Genomic DNA, 21,579 nt, shown 5'->3' with positions numbered 1-21,579 from the left:
AATGATATCGCTGGGATAACTTTCGGAGGATTTTTTTTCCAGCTAAAACGTTAAAACATTGACACCCAATCGAATTAAATTGTATTTAAAGGTGTAGTTCACTCAAAAAAGGAATCTGTCATACTTTACTCTCTTGTTATTTCAAACCTGTGTTGATTTTATTGTTTTTCTTTCTTCCACAGAGCACAAAATACAATATTTTAGAAGAAAAATGTTGGTACCTGAAAAACAATGGTACCCGTTGACTTGCATTGGTTTTGTGTCCATATAGTGAATGGGGACCACCATTGATCAGTTACCAACATTCTTCAAAATATGTTCTTATGTGTTCTCAAACAGGTTTGACAAGAGGGTGAAAAAATAATGACAGAATTTTCATTTTCAGGTGAACTATCACTTTAAAGTGATCGTGCATTATATTAATATAACAATTCTAAAACACTAAGGGGGCCGACTCCTTCCACTTGCGGGATCTCTGGCACGGGCCTCCCGGGGCCAGTCCTGCTGCCATCACAAAGGGCTCATTCTAATCCCTGCTTACAGCCAGGTGCGTGAGCTTGGCACGAGAGGAACGGTTTAAAATACCACACTGTAAACAGCCAGGTCAATCTGTCGTCACAGACAAACCACAGAGGAGGATCCGATTTCTGTTCGTTCCTTCGGGAAAAAAACGAAGCCGACTGACCAGACCCTGGTCCAGGCCGGCTAACCGTCTGTGCACAAGTGTGTTTAAAAGCCCGGGACGGGCCATTTCCGCGCACTGGCTCCTGTTTCCAGTCGTGGTGTAATTAGGCCGTCTCTTAGCGCACGTCGGGAAGCCCTGACGAGGAGCAGAGTCGCAGGGAGTTGACCACAGCCCGCCCTCATCAAGTCTAAAACAGGCCAGTTTAGGGTCGGTTTCGACGTGATTATGCGCAGAGAAGTTCAAGAAAAGCCACAAAACAGGCGGCGGACCTGCAGGTGTGCACGTTGGCGACAGAAGGTGCCCGGGCGCTGTCAATGCGGATTTGAAGAATAACGAACGTGTGTAACGTTGAGTATCTATGCAAAGTTTATAATGGATGGAAAGACGCCCTGCCAACCCAGGTGGAAATACACCATAGTCAAGATGTCTGGTCTATCAGTCAATGACACTCAGATATTTCCAGCGTGTAAAAAAAACCACTGTCAGTACGAGGTACTGCTCCTGACACACATCTTGAGACACATACGCGCAGGCACGCACACACGGTTAAACGCTCAGACGCGAACACGAGAACTAGTTTTTTTCCCTTCAAATGTGCATTTAAGTGAACTAAAATAACCACACACACCCAGACCTCTGCTCTCTTTCAAGACCGAACTGGCAAAAGTTGGAGTAGAAAAACAGTTACTCTACCAGCTTGAGCGAGTTTGTGTGCGAGACAAAACAGACAACAAGGGATACAAGGCGAAGATTGATGTTTAATTTAAGACATTAAAGGAGAATCTCAGTCATTTCCCTTCTTTGTTGCCGAGACGACGTGACTACACAAACACAGGTGTGTGAGGAGGGTTGATGAGGATTGAAATGACAAAACACCTCACAGCTCATGCGTGTGTGCGTGCAAGATAGGTGAGAGGTCTATCGACACCTTCATACAGGTGTAGCTCTTCTCACCTGGAGAGGTTTAACTTTTTAAAACGCTCATCTTTCAACGAGAAAGAGGGAACGTGAGAAAGCAAAAAGACGAGAGATGAGTGCGTAATGGAAGTCATCTGATTGACTGGCATGGCTATTTCTTCTGTCTGGAACGACACACGTTTATTGGACACCGTATAAAACCAGAATAGGTGTCATAGTGCAACTTCTTTCACATGTGCCTCACACTAGCACATGAAGCCAGGTTTTATTTCGTATCCGTTACAGATTTATTTTATTCTCCTCGTCTTACGTAAACTCGCCGCTTTTTTTTTATTGGTGGACATGACACTAGCTGAGGGGTGAAAATACCAAAGTGAATTCCAAACCAGATTAACTCATCACCTCCGGCCCGCGCAACGACGGGAGGCTGTTTTACTATGCCGATAGGACAGGAAATGAAGTTGACTTCCCTCACACTACTCCATCTGTCTCTCCTCCTGTCTAGCTATCTTCAATTCTCCTCCACCCATGTACTCCCTCTCTTCTGACACACACATTTAGAAACTTGTGTCATGCCGTCTACTTTCAGACACACATGGCTTCGCTTCGGCCGCCGGTTTTAAAATCCTCACCGCATACCCAGAGCGATAATGGCGATAATACTAGCAGATGACATCACTGCTCTTAGTAGTGCTTTGGGGTGGTGTGTGTGAGGGGACGGGTGGGGGCACAGAACAACGGTCTGTTGTTGAGAAGATGTCATGGCTGCACCCTTTACCAAATGTTGTGTCATGATACGCCCCCGTAAACCAATCAGAGCGAGGCACCACAGGAAGGCCACACACACAACATTCTCACTGGACTCTTGCATCGCTTCCTTGTTGTAGTCTGCCGTGCTACTGTAGTAAAAAGCGACACTGTCTGTTTGACAAAGCCTAGTGAGATGTTTAAGGTGTACGTAAGCAGCCATATATAGAAATAAGAGTCTAACTGAATAGAAACTCATATGAAAGTTTACAAGCGTAGCACTTATGCCTGGCACACGACTTGAGTCAATATGTCAATGCCTTCGGAGCTGTCTGTGTAGGCAGATGGTTTCGTTTTGAATGCGTGTGGTGTGTCTGAAGCTCTAACCTCTTCTAGGACTCTCATGGTTAAACAAGATTCCATTCACAGCAAAGAGGTTATAGGCTTCCCTGAAGTTCACCACGATCCAGTATGCATAGAGCTTTGCAGCACCTTAAAACAAAAATAAATTAAATTCAGAAGATCAGCATCAAGGTTATTATAGTTTACCAAAGGTGAAAGTAAACTATTCAAATAATTCTGTTCATTTAAATCCAGAGGTGGGGGACTCGAGTCACATGACTTGACTCGAGTCTGACTCGAGTCACAATTTTCAGGACTCGCGACTTGCTTGATTAAAGTTAGAAAATGACTTGACTTGACTTTGACTTGAGAGCAAGTGACTTGAGACTTGACTTGACTTTAAATGGAAGACTCGACAATGACTTGAACTTTTAATATAAAGTAATGGAATTAGCAGTGTTGTAATGTAACGAAGTACAAATACTTCGTTACTGTACTTAAGTAGAATTTTCACATATCTGTACTTTACTTCGTTATTTATTTTTCTGACAACTTTCACTTTTACTCCACTACATTTCCGAATTAAATCGTGTACTTTTACTCAGATACATTTCTCCTAATCATCTTCGTTACTCGTTACTTCAAATTAGAAGAAATGTATGTTGGTGACGTGACGTATTGCCTGTTCGAAGTCATGTCAACCGCCAAGCACGAAGAAGAAGTCCTGCTTGTCCGGACGTGTCACATTATTGATGCCTTGCCATCGTGGAGCACCTGCTGTAGGTTCTGCCCCTAACGTTTCCACTGACGGGCATCTCGACTACAGTGGCGAACTTGGTGGTGGTGACGAAGATAATGTGACACACCCGTGGCCGTATTTGCAAGAAATATTTTCTTACATTCGAGAGAAAATTCATCCTACCGGATTACGTGCCTGTTATTCGTACCGAGAGTCACTGAAATATTGCCATTCAAAAACTCCCCGTCCAACATGAAGAAGCACATCGTAGCTTAAATTAGGTAGGTTAAATACATTTTCATTCAATAAAGCCATAATGCCAACGTTATTTAACATGAATTAGTTATCATATAAGACTGTTCTGATATCTGGCTAACGTGATGGCCACGCTAATGTGTGCTAGTTAACTTTTCTGATTAGCCAATGTGCAGATATTTAACAACACAAATGATTTTCCTGCGAAATAATTCCACACAAAACTCTTGAAGAGATGTCCATAAACTGAAAGGGTTAATAGCGGTTTCTGGTATAGTGGCCGAATATTTCCTTCGGTAAATTAGCGTTACACCGGTGAAGGGATTTATTTTAATATGGCAGGTTACAGAGGAGCATTCAGGATTACTCGCGTCTTCTAAAGCACCATGCGTTTTGTTAAACTTGAGATTTGCTTTGATTTATTTACCTCAAAACTTGTTATCGACTAATGTTATATATTGTGAATGTAGGCTAACATATTGATCAAAGTCAAAGTGATTTTATTGCCATATAGGTCAGCTAGTAACAGACAGGAGACAAACGACCAGTTAACACAACACAACATTACAGGCTACACAACAGCAATGAATCCAAGTTAACAGTGTTAGTGACTGGGTGGTAGGGGTGGGCTTCCATGAGTGTTTATAATTCTTGCACTTGGTAGCCTAAAGATAATATCAAAAAATGCTCATTTGACTGTTATTGTTGATTCCAACCGTTCACTTTTTTTTTAAAAATACTTTTACTTTTAATACTTAAGTACAATAAATGTCAGGTACTTTAAGACTTTTACTCAAGTAATATTTTGAAGGGTGACTTTAACTTCTATCGAAGTCATTAGTTTTTTTATTAGTTCATCTTTTCTGTGCAAAAATAAACATGTATTGAAAAAATTGACCTGTTTATTTAGTACTGCGACTTGACTTGAAACTTATCAGGACTCGACTTGACTTGCTTAGGGTGAACCCTTGACTTGACTTGCTTGATCTAAACTGTGACTTGAGATTTGACTCGAGACTTGATGGTTAAGACTTGAGACTTGCTTGGACTTGACCATATGTGACTTGTCCCCATCTCTGTTAAAATCCAATTAAATATCTACCTAAATATTATTCGAAAACATTTAAAAAAAAAAATTTGACTGAAATAAATCATATATTTTTATATAAATGTTAAATTATATTTTAAAAAACTCAACAAAAGCAAATCAATAATAAAAACTGCACAAGTCATTTGCTTGACAACCAAAAATATAAAAATAAAAGCTAAATCAAAATATTATAATAAATATAACACAACAAAATCTTTAGATTCAATTATAATTTAAAGATTATCATCAGTCGTCAATTCAATTTTATTTTATATAGCACTTTTCATAATTTCATTGTTGCAAAGCAGCTTTACATGCATTATAATTCATAAATAATAATAGATATAAAATGCCTGGTATTATTGCAAGACCCATTTTTTCTACGCAAGGTCCATTTATGAAATTTAACTGAAATAAACACCACGTTGGATTGTATACTGTATTCCTTAACTGTAAGTTGCTTTGGATACAAGCATCTGCTAAATGAATAAATGTAAATTTAAGACATTGAGTGTTCAGAAGTGCTGTGTGTGTGCTGACCATAAGGAGAACGAGGGTAGAACGGAGTGGTCTCTTTCTGGGGAATCTCTTGCACTTTCCCGAAGAGTTCGCTGGTGGAGGCCTGGTAGAAGCGGACGGTGTCAGTTAAACCACAGGTCTTCACAGCGTCCAGCAGCCGCAGGGTTCCAACCCCATCAACATCTGCCGTGTACTCGGCCAGGTCAAAGGAGATCTAATCAGTACCAATGCAACGTGAATGCATGAGAAACACATGACTGCACGAAGACATTTAATTCAGTATTATGTCATAAATCAGCAAAGAAGTTGCATTTACAAACATAAAATTAGGAAGAAAGAATAAGTTAAGGAACAGTACATGGACAACAGAAAGAGGACCATTATAAAAAGAGGACCAAGATATCTATATGAATTGGAAGATATGTATGGAAGTTTATATTAATACTGCTTTCCTTTTTTTCTGGGAATCTTTCAATACAGTAATATAGAAATACATATTCTTTCAAACTCTCAGTTTAGAAAGAATAGTACTAATGAAGCTCCGTTGATCATTCGAGGGCTTTGTATATACGTTTTGTATTTTTATATGAAATTAAAGTAAAAGAATGAGTAATATACAGTAATTTAGCACAAAGCACTTTAGAAAGAAAGGCTTACTAGATGGATTTAGAAGATGGTTGATATAAAGACTCTTTGATGCCCTGTGCATTCATGCAACTGTACCGAGAAACAAAGTTCGTCCAAATTACATTAACACAACAACTCAAAAGCGACTAAACTAGATAGTTCTCTTCAAACAACACCCATAATCCAGTTTAACCAGCCACTATCTGTGCAGATATAGCACTGCACCATGTGAACAGAGACAGAGTAATTAACTTATCAGTTATTATTATAGCTTTTCAATGGTTTGTAAAAGGCAAAGCTATTTGCCTGGCACTATTAAAATGTAGCTTTTTCTACTGTCGGCAAACTAAGATTTGCTTGCAAATTCTTCCCAAAATACATAAAGATAGAAAATATATAACTGGGACAAATATGCAGATGTGCTGTGTAGAGGAGCACACTTCCTGCAGTTTAAAAAGCTGATTCAGCCACCTGGATCTCAGTTGTGGAGAGATGTGGTTCAGTACGGGTAAAGTATGCCAGATCGTGGTGCTGTATCCTCTATAACCTTGCACTCAGGACCAGCCTGCAAGCCGTGTTCAGATTTTTGCACCACAACCATTTTTGACATGCAAAATCTATTTAAAGAATCGTCTACTTTAATTTGACTTCCAATTACAGAAAGAACTATGTTATTTTAATTGGCGAATGCAGCAAACACGTCCATAAGCAGACCTGTAGGATATATAATTTTTTTTATAAATAAACAAATGGTGTTTAAAGATTACCATCAAGTGCACATGTGAAATTTAACATTGCCATGAGTTCAGATTATTGCACAGCATGTGCGTGTTTAAGAGGGAAAGGTCCCAATCATTAATTGAACGAGTACAGACACAATGGCCCCCAAAACACCAGAAATCTGGGAAATCCCTGACAGAAACCAAGATGTTTAAGATAAGGAAAGAAAGAGGGGGCAAACAAGTTACACGAACAAGTCAAATAAAGAGACAGAGAGCTAACTCATCTGACCTGTTCCTCTTATTTGACACCCTCTTTTTGAATCACACCTACACATTTTTCCATCGAGACAAGCCCTCAACAACAAGCATGATCTGAATAAGTCCCAAAATACCCAAGTGTGCATCTAAAACCACACCTTGCCGTGCAAAAAAAAAAAGAGACTGACAGCTGATTATCGTGAGATAGAAACTATATTTAAATGCGTTCGCAACACAGATTCATATCGATTTCAAATAATCCTTTTAATGCTTTGTGGACTGACTTGAGCTGTGTTGCTTGGCACCTTCCCAGCAGCTATCATTACAGTTGCTGGGATAATTAGCTTGAAGTTTTCTGGACTGTGCAAACACGTTCCCTACGCCGAGCCAAAACATTCAATCATGCCAGTTAGAACCAAGAGCGACATGTTTCTGTCAAGTGCAGGTAGATTTATGACCTCAGATTGTGCGGGGAGGTTTCACGGCGTATAGGCACGCCGTGAGCAATTTTCTTTTTCGGAGGGGGGCGCATTGTTTTCTGCGTACAAAAAAACACCCATGACACAGATCTAAATTGTCTGATTGACTGATGGGGTAAATACGCCAAAATAGAGCGTTTAGCACCACAGATAACGTAATTTGGTTGTTCCAGCTGTTTGTTGAAGCGGTAGCCCAGTGTTGATGCGGGAGAGCATGAGATCTACACGCTGTGAACTTTTGTAGACTAAGAAAAGACAGAAATTACAAGGATTTTGTTGTTTATGTAAGCGTGGCCACGTTTTGCGCGTTATCCTTAGTCAGTGGCTGACTCGAAGAATATTGCGAAAGCGTTTTCTGCACGTTTCCACAGCAACTTGGAACTGTCAGGGGCAGGATTTATGTCTGACATGGGGAAAGTCCCCGGCCCTGGGGCGACTTGTGCACAGGCGAACATCATTTCTCTTTTTGCTCTCTCTTCCTTGCTTTCTTTCTTAAAAAGCACTCCTCACCAAGTCCCCCTCCCCTGCATGTCGATACTACTCCTCCTCTCCTCAGCAAGCCAGGATCGGAATTCTCCGGCTAATTAAATCTATGCTTAAATTGACATTCGCTCCTCTCCCGGCCCAACCAGACACGCTCACCTCATCATTCACTCGTTCCCTCAAACATAAACACACATGTAAACATGGCAACAGGCAGGATCATTATGGGCTGCGGTTGGGGTTGCCCCAGGCGTGAGTTGTCTGTGGCAATGGCAGATCGCATACAAGCATGTGTGTAAGATGAGAGGGAGGGGAGAGATCAAGAATCTACGAGTAATGAGGGAATCGTTTAGCCAGTTACAGATGTCCTTAAACTGTCTCCATCCTTGTAATAACAAAAGCTCTATTTTTACCACAAATAGAAACATGCGACTGAACAGAAACAGAATTGGCGGATCACACTGTCAGCATCCAGCATGTCATTACAGCTCATACATACACGCTGTAAACACTTTTAAACTTAAACAAGTCGAATTGAGCATTATTTAGGGATATACTTACTAGTCTTAATAAAATAACTCATAACTCAAACAATGATACTCCCTAACCCTAATTGCCATTTTTGGATGAGCTATCCCTTTAATTCAAGCCATTTCTGCTAAATTGACTAACGTTACTGTGTAGGATGTCCACATGAAGTGAACATGACAACACTGGTTTTACGAGATGTCCATCTTAAAGTTTCATTAAATGTTTTTAAGTCATTATGGAGGGATAACAGTCCACTTCCTTTCAAAACAAGTGTCTTTAATAAGGCAACTGGTCTGCATGCTTTCAGGTTCAAAGGTCCAAAGGTTCAAAGAAGCACCAGTTCCAGTTTACAGCGTAGAGAATCAAGCCACACTTGGTTTACCATCTCATTTCATTAACTAGAGAACAATACACTCATCCACAAGGTTCTGTTCAGTTCCTAAAGGTTAACCTTGTGTTGACAGCGACCAACAGCTACCACATGTGAGCGATTCCTGACTGCACCTCCACTTCGACACACACCGCATGCATGTCTTCTCAGATGACAGGTGCTGTCATTCAGGAGATTGAAAAAATGAGGCAAGGTATTGTGTGCACTTGTCTGCGCGTCAAGAAGCCTACACACATACTAAACGGTGTCGAAACACTGACACCACATAAACTGACATGCCAAGATTCGCATGGCTGAGCATCTACCTCACCAATTCTGAGATTCTTGTTGAAAAATTCTGATCAAGTGCACATCAGATTTAAAAAAAACCACGATAGCGTGAAATTAACCACAATAGTGCGATTGTGAGAGTAGATGACAATGTTATAAGGTTATAAATAGATGTAATTATATATTGTGCTGTCTGGTTGGCATTATATGGAAACATCTTTCAACACAAAATACAGATCATCCTGTCTATGTACGTCAGTCCCGGCAACTACATCAAGATAATGTTCTTAAACAATGGGTGACAAAGGATGACCTGATTTCGGTAATTTCTAAGTGATATTTTAAAGTCGGGTTTAGTTTTTTTTTTAAAGGGGTGGTGCAACGGTGTGTCATGCATTTTGACTTCTTTACAATGTTAAGCGTGTTGTCTTCACATGGTCAACTTGTCCAAAAACAAGTTGGACGTATTATGTAGTATTTCTGTGCTTGATGCACGCCCCCAGTGTTCATACAGGTTACGGAAAGTTTTTTTCAAACATGAAAAATGGTAACGTACCGACTTTTCTTAGTCCCTTATTGGTCAATTCTCCCGGAAAAGCACAGAGAAGGAGCATGCGCTTTCACTTGTGTGCAGGAGAGAGAGAGCACTATGTTTGCAAAGTTCAGTTGCGCTGTTTGTTCGCTGCATTTGGGTGATGAATGTTATATAAACAGTGGACATAACGCTGGATTTGGAGATCGTTTGAAACTGATAGACGCGGTAAGTGAAACTGATGTCTGCGTTTTCTTGCAATGTGTGCGCACGTGCTTTAGTTCCGCCTCCCCCCACACGCGTCACATGTTTTCGGAAACAGCTGTATCTGTCTTTTATAAATGTGATCAAACCAAACACTCTGCGGATATTTAAAGGGTGCGACACTATTCTGCAAATACACAAGATTAACATGAGATATACAGAAACTGTCTGCCTTATGGCCGCTATAAATATTGCATTTGCTAATTCTGTTTATGTAGGTCAAGTGTTATCTAATTATCTTTCTTATTATCTATCTAGTTGACATGAATGAAGTTTTGACAAAACTGCAAACATGACTAAATAGTCCTGGGAGAATAAAAAAAATCTTCATTAATTCATTCATAATTTATTTAAATTATTTGAAAAATTGTTTTTGTGAAGAAATGACACATGCAAATTTGCAGTATTCATTTTTTATGTATCCTAAAAATGTTGGCAGGACAGGTGCAAATCTGAAAAGACAATTTAAAAAATCCTTATTGTGAAGTACTGCCAATTTCTCCAAATACATCTTATATAAATATATTTTATTTTGTAAATATCTATTTATACACCTGGACAGTAACAAAACTTATGCAGACACACACCACCAGCAGTGACCACAGGGAGTGCAATGATTTTCACCTGTAATTCAGCTGAAGCTGATGCGAGGCACATATCGACATTAAATCAAAAGCTGGAAATAAAATTATAAAGTCTAATTATTCTCTGTATAATGCAATAAGTGGTGGCTTATGTTTTTTGGATTTAATCGCTTCACATTACATTATCATAATTTCAAAGGTCATTAATCATTATTTGAGTTTACTTTGGAATCACACACTACTGTACTAATGAAATCTAAGCTGAATCTTTCCTAATCCTGGTCTTCCAGTGATTTAAACCAACATCTCTGCTATAGCTATGATCCAAAATACCATCCTGCATGTTTACCCTCTTTTCTTTCTTACGTTTATTCCGTGTAAATTTCATTATCTTGGGTAATTGCCATACTAATTATAATGATGATTATTATAATAATGTTCACACAGGTATATTCAAAAACTTCTCTTTAAAAAAAGATAAGACCTCTAGGGCAGGGCATAAGACAGGAATGTGTCGGTTTATACCCGCACAAAAGAAGAATTGTTTCGAGCAATTCCTGCTTTTATTCTCTAAACGGCTATTTTACTACACTCACTCAAGAGATGAGTGCTGTTGCGAGTAAACCGACATATCTTGTAGTATAACTTATGTATCAACCCAATGTTTATTTTCAATCAACCGAATAGGTTGAATCCAATCTTAACCAACTTTATTGAAATACTGCTTTAACTGATTTTCCAGTTATTGCATTTGCAATGACTGTAAAAGGCACATGGCTTACGCGAGGCTAGCAATGTCCCGACTGCTATTGTTTACTGACAAGCTTAATGCCCTTTTAAGACCTGGTTTAACACTGCAACTGCTTAATGCACTTTAAATTGCCATTTGCCAAGTATGACACATTTGTATGATATTTTTTCAATGACTCATACCTGAACAAGACCAAGAGCACAATTGTGTTGCCATTCAATAACTATGAGAAGCGTCAACCCCAGGTACAGTAGTCTACTGAATGCTAAAAGTGCCCAACGCCAATGAGCATAGTTATAGCTTTACAATTATTTACCTATTATTTAAAAGCTCAGTGTTCAGTTAAAAAAGAAAGGAAAAAAGACAAGGTTATATAGCAATAATTGCTAGTACACAATTCTAATACAAATCTATGCATAATAATCCATCTATCAGCCTTTTTTATAGTGCTCGGTCTACTCAAAACAAACATGTTTAAAGTTGTTTAAAATGTATCTGTACAGCACCAGAGATATTTATCTCTCATAATGAAATGAAGTTTCCCAGGTGGTATCATTCAGATCAATCAATCCTTGTTTAAACATGATGTAATGTGGTTTAAATAAAGCCCCGTTTGTTGGGGGTGACATCAGCCGGTGAAGGTGACAGGAGTGGAATGATTTACACAAGCAATTAACTGTGTGTCTGTGTAAAGAGCGTTGCGTTCTCTAGACGACCAATTAACTAACAAGAAAACTTTCCCTAAATTTTACACAAAGTCCTACAGCTCAACTACTGCCTTGTTAAAAGATACTCTCATCATTTGCGGAAAATATTCTATAGTTAACCTTGTCAATGACTTATGCATTCTCGATGCTGTTTGCCCGCTTTTGTCCGTTTACATACATGGATACAATGTTAAAGTCTTCCAGGGACAAAACATATTTGTATACTTACACATACTCTTCAAACACACTCACAAGTGAACACAAAACATGACACACTTTGACTTTCCCCGTCCGATATTACCTAGCTCTGAGCTAATCCAAACAAAAACACAAGGCTTACGCCAATCACACCCGCCCTAAAACTGTGAGCAAACAGCACATCTGAGCCGAGTAAATAAACTTCTTCATGTCCTGAGACGTACCTGCACAAACACTTCTGAGACGGAATCATAAAAAAATTAATTGCTCACAGGTAACAGTAAGGTCAACAGAGAATAATACTAGACTAAACTCTTAACTTTGTATTTTGTGCAATAATAAACAATTTTAGGAACTATTTTAAAGCTGTGAAGTGCCATTTTGTGGTATTGGAGACACCAAACAAAAAAATCATATCAAGTATGTTTGAATATGTAGCACTTCAACATTGAGCCAATGTTTTTATGTCAAGATTCTCAAAAAATGCGAAAAACAAAAAAACAAACGGTTTGCTTACAGTCATCTCTGCATTTCAATGAGATAGACGACTTCTTATTTTGTTATATTGCGTCTACTTTGGTTTTCAAACGCTTAAAAAAATGATACAAATACATACATATAAAACAATTCATAAACAAAATGGGAGCTGTTACTGTTTTAGAAAATAAGATCGGTTAACATCTCAAAATGTGTTCTATGGCACTTTAAAAAAATGCTTACAGCTTTTAAATTTTAAGAAAAAAAATGTTTGATAAAACGGATGAATCAAGTTCTCTTACTGACTAGTCCCACAAGATACTTCAGTTTCTAGCTTTTCATAAAAATGCCTGTTTTATTTGCCACTCAATCTTAGCTTTAAGTGACAGTGTCTAACTCCATTGAATCCGATCTTCGATTGATGTGGTATAACATGACTAATTGTGGTGAAGCTGATCTATTTGCAGTAATCTGATAATAATCACAAGGTTTAAAGTTTGTACAAACATCAACATGTAAAGTACGCTGCGCTCTTTTCATTGTAATAAATAACTAACATTCACATGTATATGTAAATACATGCCTTTCTCTCGCTCTGTGTGTTGACAGATGGACCAACCGACGCTGGTATATCCCACCTGAATAATTTAGGTTTTTTTTGTTGTTATCGCCATTTATTTAATATTTTATTCATGTATGTATTATGTATTTAACAGGTGTTGCCTTGTATGTTTTGCATTTTAATATCAAAGATATGTTAAATTAATAATTAGATTGAAATATCCTGACAGGTGACTGAGCGGTGGGTTTATTGGTTTTATTGCACATAATAATTAAGACATCTTTGGATAAAATATTTAGAAAATCTATACAGAGGAAAAATAGGTTATTTTTGTTTTAAGATAGAACTTAATTTTTAAACACTATTTCCCCACCATCTATTCAAATGTATTCATGTTCATAGAGCATAACTATTTAATGGCTTATTTTGTACTTGCAGCATAAGAAGGTGGAGATATTATACAAGTATTTTCATAAAAAAATGTTTTGATTATTGTAATGTATATTCTATTCTTTATAAATATTTATTTAGATCTGCTGTGATGGCTTAATGTATCCAATGAGATCCAATGTAAACAAATATTATAAAAACTACACTTAAGTTTTGAAATAATTATAAAAAAGGAACAGGCAACTCTACGAAACTGTAATACAAAAACAAACCAACATTTATGTCTTCATTTGTGGACATCATTAAACCTGAAGTGATCCAGATTTCACATAAATTCTATCACAGCCTATTGCAGACTTTACACTTGCCTTCCCTTTACATCATGTCTCACTTTCCATTTATTTAAATAACTCAAACCAAGCATTTAGTGTGGATAAAGAAAAATGCTAATCGTTGTCAAATAAACTTTCTTGTAAACACAAACAAGTTAACAAGCCACAAAACCAGCCAGATTGAAAAAGTGAATGAATAAACAGCACACTGCTGCCCCCTATGTGTAATAACTGGTAACTGAGCCTGTGTGCGTCTATGTATGTTTACTCTGCCACTCTTTTTGCCTAGAGTGCTGAATAAAAAAATAAACTAAAATCTCACTATCACTGATCTTCCAATGCATTATTTCAGGCATTGACTAAAATACTTATTGTTAATGAACTCTCCCTATACAAGTTATGCGTAAACTACGTTTAAGGAGTAAATAAACCAAGTTTGTTTATTTTTCCACAATGTAGTATGACAACGATTTGTCATTGGTATGACAATGGTTTCTTAAACATGAACTACTCAATCTACGCATAGTAAATTCGTTTTTGCATTGAAAAGGAGCCACAGGGAACGTTTCTATTGTCTGTCATTGCAAAAAAATTAAGCTACCAAATTGAACACCTAGTTATGTATATTTAAAAGGATTATTGCCTTTTCTTCAATGTTTTTCAGCGAGTTTCCATCTGAATAATTTAGTTCCCTTTTACACAGCTGCCGTCTATATCTGTATGTGTTAAGCCGGCCTGAAGGTGCTGTGGCATCTCTTTCAGTTCAACTGACGTCTAAACCCACCGAGGCATATTTATAATTTTATACAATTTACTCCAATATTCTACTGCTTTAACTGTTCAATTTCCTGTAGAACCACAAAGTACAGACTGAACAAATAACTATTTGGCATATGCATATCTTTAAATAATAACATTTGTATAGTTCACAACTTTCAAAAAATAAGTTTTATAACAAGAATTGTTGAAAAGCATGTAATGAAAGCATCTGCTAACACAAATGTTTTAGTTTATCACTATTTGCTAATGTTAGTCAATGTTAATTCAATTGTTCATGTTTGTTCGTGGTCCATAAACTAATGTTAACATATACAACTATGATTTTGAAAATGTATTAGTAAATGCTGATAAGATTTATACATGCTGTAGAACTGTTGTTCATTGTTAGTTAATGATATGTAATGCATTAACTAATGTTAACAAATACAACCTTATTGGAATGTGTTCTTTCATTTCTAAATAAGTATATTAATAGGCAATTTATTATGCTAATGCAGTTCAAAAACGTTTCAATAATATCACATCAAATTGGAATAACCTTTCCTAACCTCAAAAATGGCTTTTCAAGCACAAATTGAAAGTAGTGCGCTATATTCTTTATAATATTCTATAGATTCTGTCATAGTCTATTGAAATCCAAACAAACAGACTTGAATCGGGTATGCTTTGGCTTAGCTAAATGTTCAAATTTAAAAGAATATGTTTTAATCATGTCGATCCAAAGAAATAATTTGATGCTTTTTCAATTTACTTCAATAAATCATGTTAGCATAACACAATTATTCTGAATCCCTTTACATTATCCATTTGAGTCGAGATACATAAAGTATTCATGTAGAGATAACTTGTTTCTGTTATGTGGAACCACTGTCCATAATTGAAATTAAGTTAAGTTAAAGTATCATTTTTTTGAGTGCTGCCCTATAATATTATGGGATTAATAATGTAGGTCAATGTGTGGAAAATATATGAGGGAAATACCCGACATTGCTTTCAACTGCTAGTTCACATAATTATTCTGAAGAAACTCATCTTACTATTGAATATGTTGTATTCTGTGTGGTTGAAATGTATTACAGCAAAACCATGACCTTATTATTTGTCTTTAATACCCAGTTGAGCACATTTCATTGGTCAGTCTCAAATATTTCCTGTGACTGGGCATAAAAGCATCATGAGTAACTGAATGAAGCAGCATCAATATTAATGCCTCATTTAAATACCCCTGCAGAATCTCTGTTTTGTTCTGATCTTGTTTCATCATCTTCCTCACCCTAACTTTAACCAGCGTTTCCCATAAATTACCCTGTGGAGCACCCACACAGAGAAACCGATGGCCAGCTCTCTGACTAACATCCCCTGACCTCATCCCAGATGACTGGACATTAAGGGTGTGTGTAAAGGAACAGAGAGTGAAAGGACTCAACAGTCTTCTGTATTTGGTTAACTGTTTTTTCCTTTCCGAACTATTACTGGCTGGGGTCATTTGCTCACCTCACAGACACTGAGAAATAAACCAAAGTCACTTTGAAACTGTGTGTACACAAATTTGGCTACACTTGTGAGGCACACATATTTGAAAATGTCCTCACGAATAAAAGCAAAACTGGTTGTGACTATTTGAAAGGCTCCAAATAATGTTTTACTTCCAATCTAGTAATGTCTGTGAAGGTTAAGTTAAGGAGAAGAGATTGTTAAAAAATATTTTTTTAGTATAAAACTCCCATTGGGCCTTATTTATAATACACAAGCAGAATAATATCAGTGCAAACCACATATATACATATATATTCTGCACCTAAACTGTTGTATTTGATAAAAGGTCCAGTGTATGAAATGTAGCTGCATCTTGTGGTAAGGATGCGAATTGCAAGTAACGGATCACTCCACCCCTCCCCTTTGAATCACTACAGAAGCTGATACAGGATTGAGATGTCATCACGTTTTCAATTCTTTGCCGAAGGAGATCCTTCGGACATATTTACAGACGTTGAAATGTCTGTTTAGGGCTACAGGTGAAATCCATGCAAGGGGTATGTATAGAAATAGCTCATTCTAAGGTCAATAGATCCTCCAAAATGTATACACTGGACCTTTAAATGGGAGGATTATTGAAAGAATTGTTTTAGGAGAGAAAAGAAGACAAGACAGACTGAAACAGAGAGAGAAAGATAATGTTTTACCTTGACATGACTCTGAGCTCCAAGGTTATATATTTCAGTGGGTTTGACTTCATTGATAATCTTCACCAAGCATGTGCTGTCAGTCAAATCACCATAGTGCAACATCATGTCTATGAGTCACAGGTTTATGGGAGGGAAAAAGCACAGGTACAAATTAAGGAATATTTATTTCTTAACTTCACATTTAAAAATATCTATATGACTATTTAATCAAGTGTGCTGGAAAGGTTTAGAAAGAGTTGATCCTCCAGACGTGCTGAGACAACTTGCTCTCCCTCTCTCTCACAAGCTCTTTCTCTCTGTCTCTCTCTGTCTCTCACACACACACACTTAGGTTTAAAGGCACAGCCAATTAAAAAATTTGAGTTCTGTTATTGTTTATTAAACCTCACGTCATTCCAAACCCGCAAGCCTTTCTTTATTCTCTGTAACACAAATGGGGAATTTTAGCAGAATATTCAAGTCACCCGTCTGCAATTTTGAGGTTTCAAAATTGCAATAAGTATCTTAAAGACCCACAATGAGGTATATGACACATCATCTGATGTCATATGATAAAAATTATTGCAATGGGGTAAAGAACAGTCCAACATTGTTATCAGTTACAACATTTCTCTCTAGTGAGCTGTGACCAGATCATAAAGCAACTTGAAGATGGAAAGTGTGATTTATGAATCAGTCTGATGATTCAGTGAAAATAATTGACTTAAGAGTCCTTAAATCAGGAGACTAGAGTAGATTTCAAGCAAATTATATTTTGAATTTGAGTCGTGCAGACGCTGTTGTAATATGCTGTAAACATTGTATAGATCATTTGTTATCATTTCAGGTTGCTTTTTGTCATTTTAGAGCTGGATGGTCACCATCTTTATTCACTTTTAGTATCGGCAAAGATATGGAAAACACAGCTTGATAACATACTTGTGTTTCCCTAAAGAAGCCAAAGTCACATGGGTTCAGAAAAACATAAGCATGAGCAAAGGAGAGACTTAAAGTTTCAAAATGAGATATTTCTTTAAAAGACAAACATCACCTTAGCGAGATCGACCAACGCATCAGTGCGTTTAACGCAGAATATAAAAATGTCATAATCATATGAAAACATTTATAAAATGATTGAAGAACTATGACAGCCACCCATCACCAGCTCTACTAAAAGAATAATGTCTGTTTCTGGATTTTTGAAAATAACTCTATATTTCGTTCTAGCTTATTCTAGACTTTTTTCATTTAAAAACCAGATACAGACTAAGCTTTAGACAGAAAATGCCTCATTAAAAATACTGAATGAACAACTTACAATTTTTAGAGGATCCAATGCCTAGTGATATTTTAAATTGGTTAGAGACCATTCATGTGTTTACAATTGTCATAAACGTGATTATTAAAGTCAGATGTTTGTATGTAAAACTCACTTCCTTCTGTGTGGGTTTGAGGGTTATGGTAGAGGTGCTCGATTCGGCCTGTGTTAAAAGAACTGGACCGGCGTAGGATACCATGAACCTGTCCAGGAAGAATCAGGAAAAACACAGATTCATAATAATAACATGAAAACCGATAAAGTGGCAGTCTTGCAGAAATATACACAGCTCAAATGTTTATGAAAAGGCTTAAAGGGATAGCCAAAATGTATTCTCCCACATGTCATTCAAAACCAGTTTATGATTGTTTCTTCTGTGGAAAACAAAAGAAGATATTTTAAGTCTCAGTGGTTTTGTGTCTATACAACGGAAGTCAACTGGTACCAATGTTGTTTGGTTACCAACGCTCTTTAAAATATCTTCTTTTGTGTTCTGCAGAAGAAAGAAAGTCATACAGGTTTGACATGACATGACTATTAGTAAATGTAAATGATGAAATCATTTACAATTTTGATTGAACTATTCCTTTTTTATAAATCCAAATACATTTGATTCATGCGAAAGAATGACTTTAAAATATATATATTTTTTATTATATTTTGGTGTATGACAGTTTCGAAAACAGTACTGGTTCAATGTGAAATTTTTTTTGGATGTTATGCAGGGTTATTTTGGATCACCCACCTCATAACCTTTAGCCAGCAGAAACTCAGCCAGGTAGGAACCATCCTGAAACCACACAGAGGGAGAATTATATGGAGTCTTTAGAACCCACACACATTTACAGCAAGCATTTCCCAAGAGAGTACGCAACACAATGACCATTTCTTTCTGAATTTCACATGTGAGTCAGACCAGAGCGAATACACGCCTACATTATACAAATCCACACACTCTCTTGTCAAGACTCAAGATCCGTTTTTCTCCTCACTGAAACAGATGAAATTGACAAATAGTTAAGCAGGGCCTACACTTTATATCACACGCCGTAAGCCAGTTATTCAAGCTCAATGAATCATCTGGGTGCATCTTATAAACACACAATAAAGTATAAAACAAGGAAGCAAACAAGGCCACAGTGTCAGTTAGTGAACGCCTGCCGGATCGGTTTAAGCCGCCGAATCCACCTGACTGTCAAAAACCGACACAACTCGCACACAACGTAAACAACATTCAAGGTTCTCTCATTCTTATGCTCCTCTCTTTCTCATTCTCCCTTTACCCTCTCTCATACTTCCCGACCGCACATTCTAGAACTCTGGAACATTCCGCCCCAGCCATGGCATTCCGCCCCCCACTTCCTGCTGGGGTGATATAGGCACAGTCCCAAAGACCTTTGGGAAAAAATGAGAAAAGGGCTCAAGCAGTGCTGCGAGACTGTATGTGTGTAATTATGTGGATCTATATGTCATGGACGTATATGCTAACAAAGACACAATGTTAAAGGGACAATTCACTCAAAAATGAAATCTCCTTTATCGTTTACTCATGTTTGTGCTATTCCAACATCGTTGACCTCCCATTAACTTCCATTGTATGGACACAAAACCACAAAAAATACATTTCTTAAAATATTCTCTTTTGTGTTCCTCAGAAGAAAGAGTCATATTCATTGTTTAGAACAACTTAAGGGCGAAAAAATGATGATTGATTATTTTAATTTTGGGTGAACAATCCCTATAAGGGGAAAATAAGTTTGCAACCAACTGCTCACTCAACCCCTCCATTTCGAAACACTATGACGGCTGATAGCACATGCAAAGGTGTATGTAGATAGATATAGAAATAGCTAATTTAGCTCATTTTACGGTAATAAAAACATAACACTTTACTGTGCAAGCTCTTTATACACTTCTGAAGACAGCTATGTATATTATATTGCAGTCCTATCAATAGATCGTGCCAAAAATGACACACTGGACCTTTAAAGGAGTAGTTTCCATCAAATTGAACATTCTGTCATCATTTACTGCTTCTTGTCATTTTAAACTTGTATGAATTTCTTTCTTTAGCAAAACACAAAAGAAGCTATTTAGAAAAATTTTGGTAATCAAAATGTCCTTCTATTTTGTGTTACCAACATACCTCAAAATATCTTCTTTAGTGTTTAGCACAAGAAAAAAAATCATGACCGAATTTTCATTTTAGGTAATGAAAGTAGTCTTTTAGGGACGATTCACATTTCGTATCTTTTGCGCCAGCAAGTTCGTTATTTTAAATCACTGAGCATGCGGCACAACTCCTTGTCCAGGCCCTGGTAATCTCAAGGTTGGACTACTACAACGCTCTCCTTGCTGGTCTTCCTGCAAAGGCTATCAAACCACTACAGCTGGTTCAAAAAGCAGCAGCACGCCTCATATTCCTACAGCCCAAAAGGGCTCATGTGACACCTCTTTTCATCTCTCTCCACTGGCTACCGGTTGAAGCCAGGATTAGATTCAAGTCACTGATGTTTGCATACAGGACTATCACTGGATCTGCGCCGGCATACTTTCACACCCTACTACACTCCTACACCCCATCAAGAACCCTGCGTTCAACAAACGAGTGGCGCCTTGTAATGCCTTCTCATAAGGGCACTAAATCCCATTTTCCTTCACAACTCCTTCCTGGTGGAACATTCTTCCCAATGCGGTCCGGTCAACCACATCTCTCACAACCTTCAAAAAACTACTTAAAACACACCTCTTCGGCGAATACCTGACAGACAAATGAAAAAATATATATATTAGAAAAAACTTACACTAACCCTCTTCTCTCAACAGGTAGTGGTCTAGCTTTTGTTGAAACTAGTAACTTTGTATTAGCACCTATTGTACTATTGCTCTTTGTATGACATATCGCTTATTGCTCCCCGAACTCTTTGTAAGTCGCTTTGGATAAAAGTGTCTGCTAAATTACTATCTAGTAGCTCAATTGGTGTCCCAGGTTCGATTCTTGTCCTATGCCAACCTGAGCCTCTTTGTGTGTGTGTGTGTCCAAGGGCACAAAAGCCTATAAATTGTACAGAATGATATTTTTTCAAATCTAAAAATGCAAAAAGTTTTCTACAATCTTTAGGTTTAGGGGTTGGGTTAAGGGTAGGGGATAAAATATACGATTTGTACAGTACACAACTCATTACGCCTATTCCCCACGGAGATAATAAAACATACTTGTGTGTGTGTGTGTGTGTCACACAATCACTGCTAACTGCATAGATTCATAACCCACTGTGATAAAAGCAGCTTATCATCATGCTGAGACTGATGGGAAACGTTGCCTGTTTCCCGCAGATTGTGCTTACAGACAGGAAACTTAAATGGACACGACATTCCAACCAGTCTGCCCATGCACACACACAAACAGGTCCACCTTGTAGGCCACCATCTCATTCAATCACTTTCTGCCAATAAACTTTCT

General features: G+C 37.5%; 1 protein-coding gene across 2 annotated transcripts in view; it reads right to left on the bottom strand.

The window, feature by feature from the left end:
* gmds (GDP-mannose 4,6-dehydratase) overlaps positions 1–21,579 on the bottom strand; it is a 57,115-nt gene that overhangs the window by 32,677 nt on the left and 2,859 nt on the right. The window contains exons 2-7 of one of the 2 annotated variants that reach the window (XM_079475002.1): positions 18,862–18,906; positions 18,232–18,319; positions 18,117–18,137; positions 16,817–16,926; positions 5,317–5,509; positions 2,738–2,842 (exon numbers count right to left, since the gene is read on the bottom strand). In XM_079475002.1, coding sequence (XP_079331128.1) covers positions 2,738–2,842; positions 5,317–5,509; positions 16,817–16,926; positions 18,117–18,137; positions 18,232–18,319; positions 18,862–18,906 — 562 coding nt within the window. The remainder of the gene's footprint in view (positions 1–2,737; positions 2,843–5,316; positions 5,510–16,816; positions 16,927–18,116; positions 18,138–18,231; positions 18,320–18,861; positions 18,907–21,579) is intronic. The other variant, XM_079475003.1, reaches the window with a different exon arrangement.

Source organism: Barbatula barbatula, assembly GCF_947034865.1.
Source record: "Barbatula barbatula genome assembly, chromosome: 15".
Lineage (NCBI taxonomy): Eukaryota > Metazoa > Chordata > Actinopteri > Cypriniformes > Nemacheilidae > Barbatula > Barbatula barbatula.
This window is presented reverse-complemented; position numbering and strand designations above follow the sequence as displayed.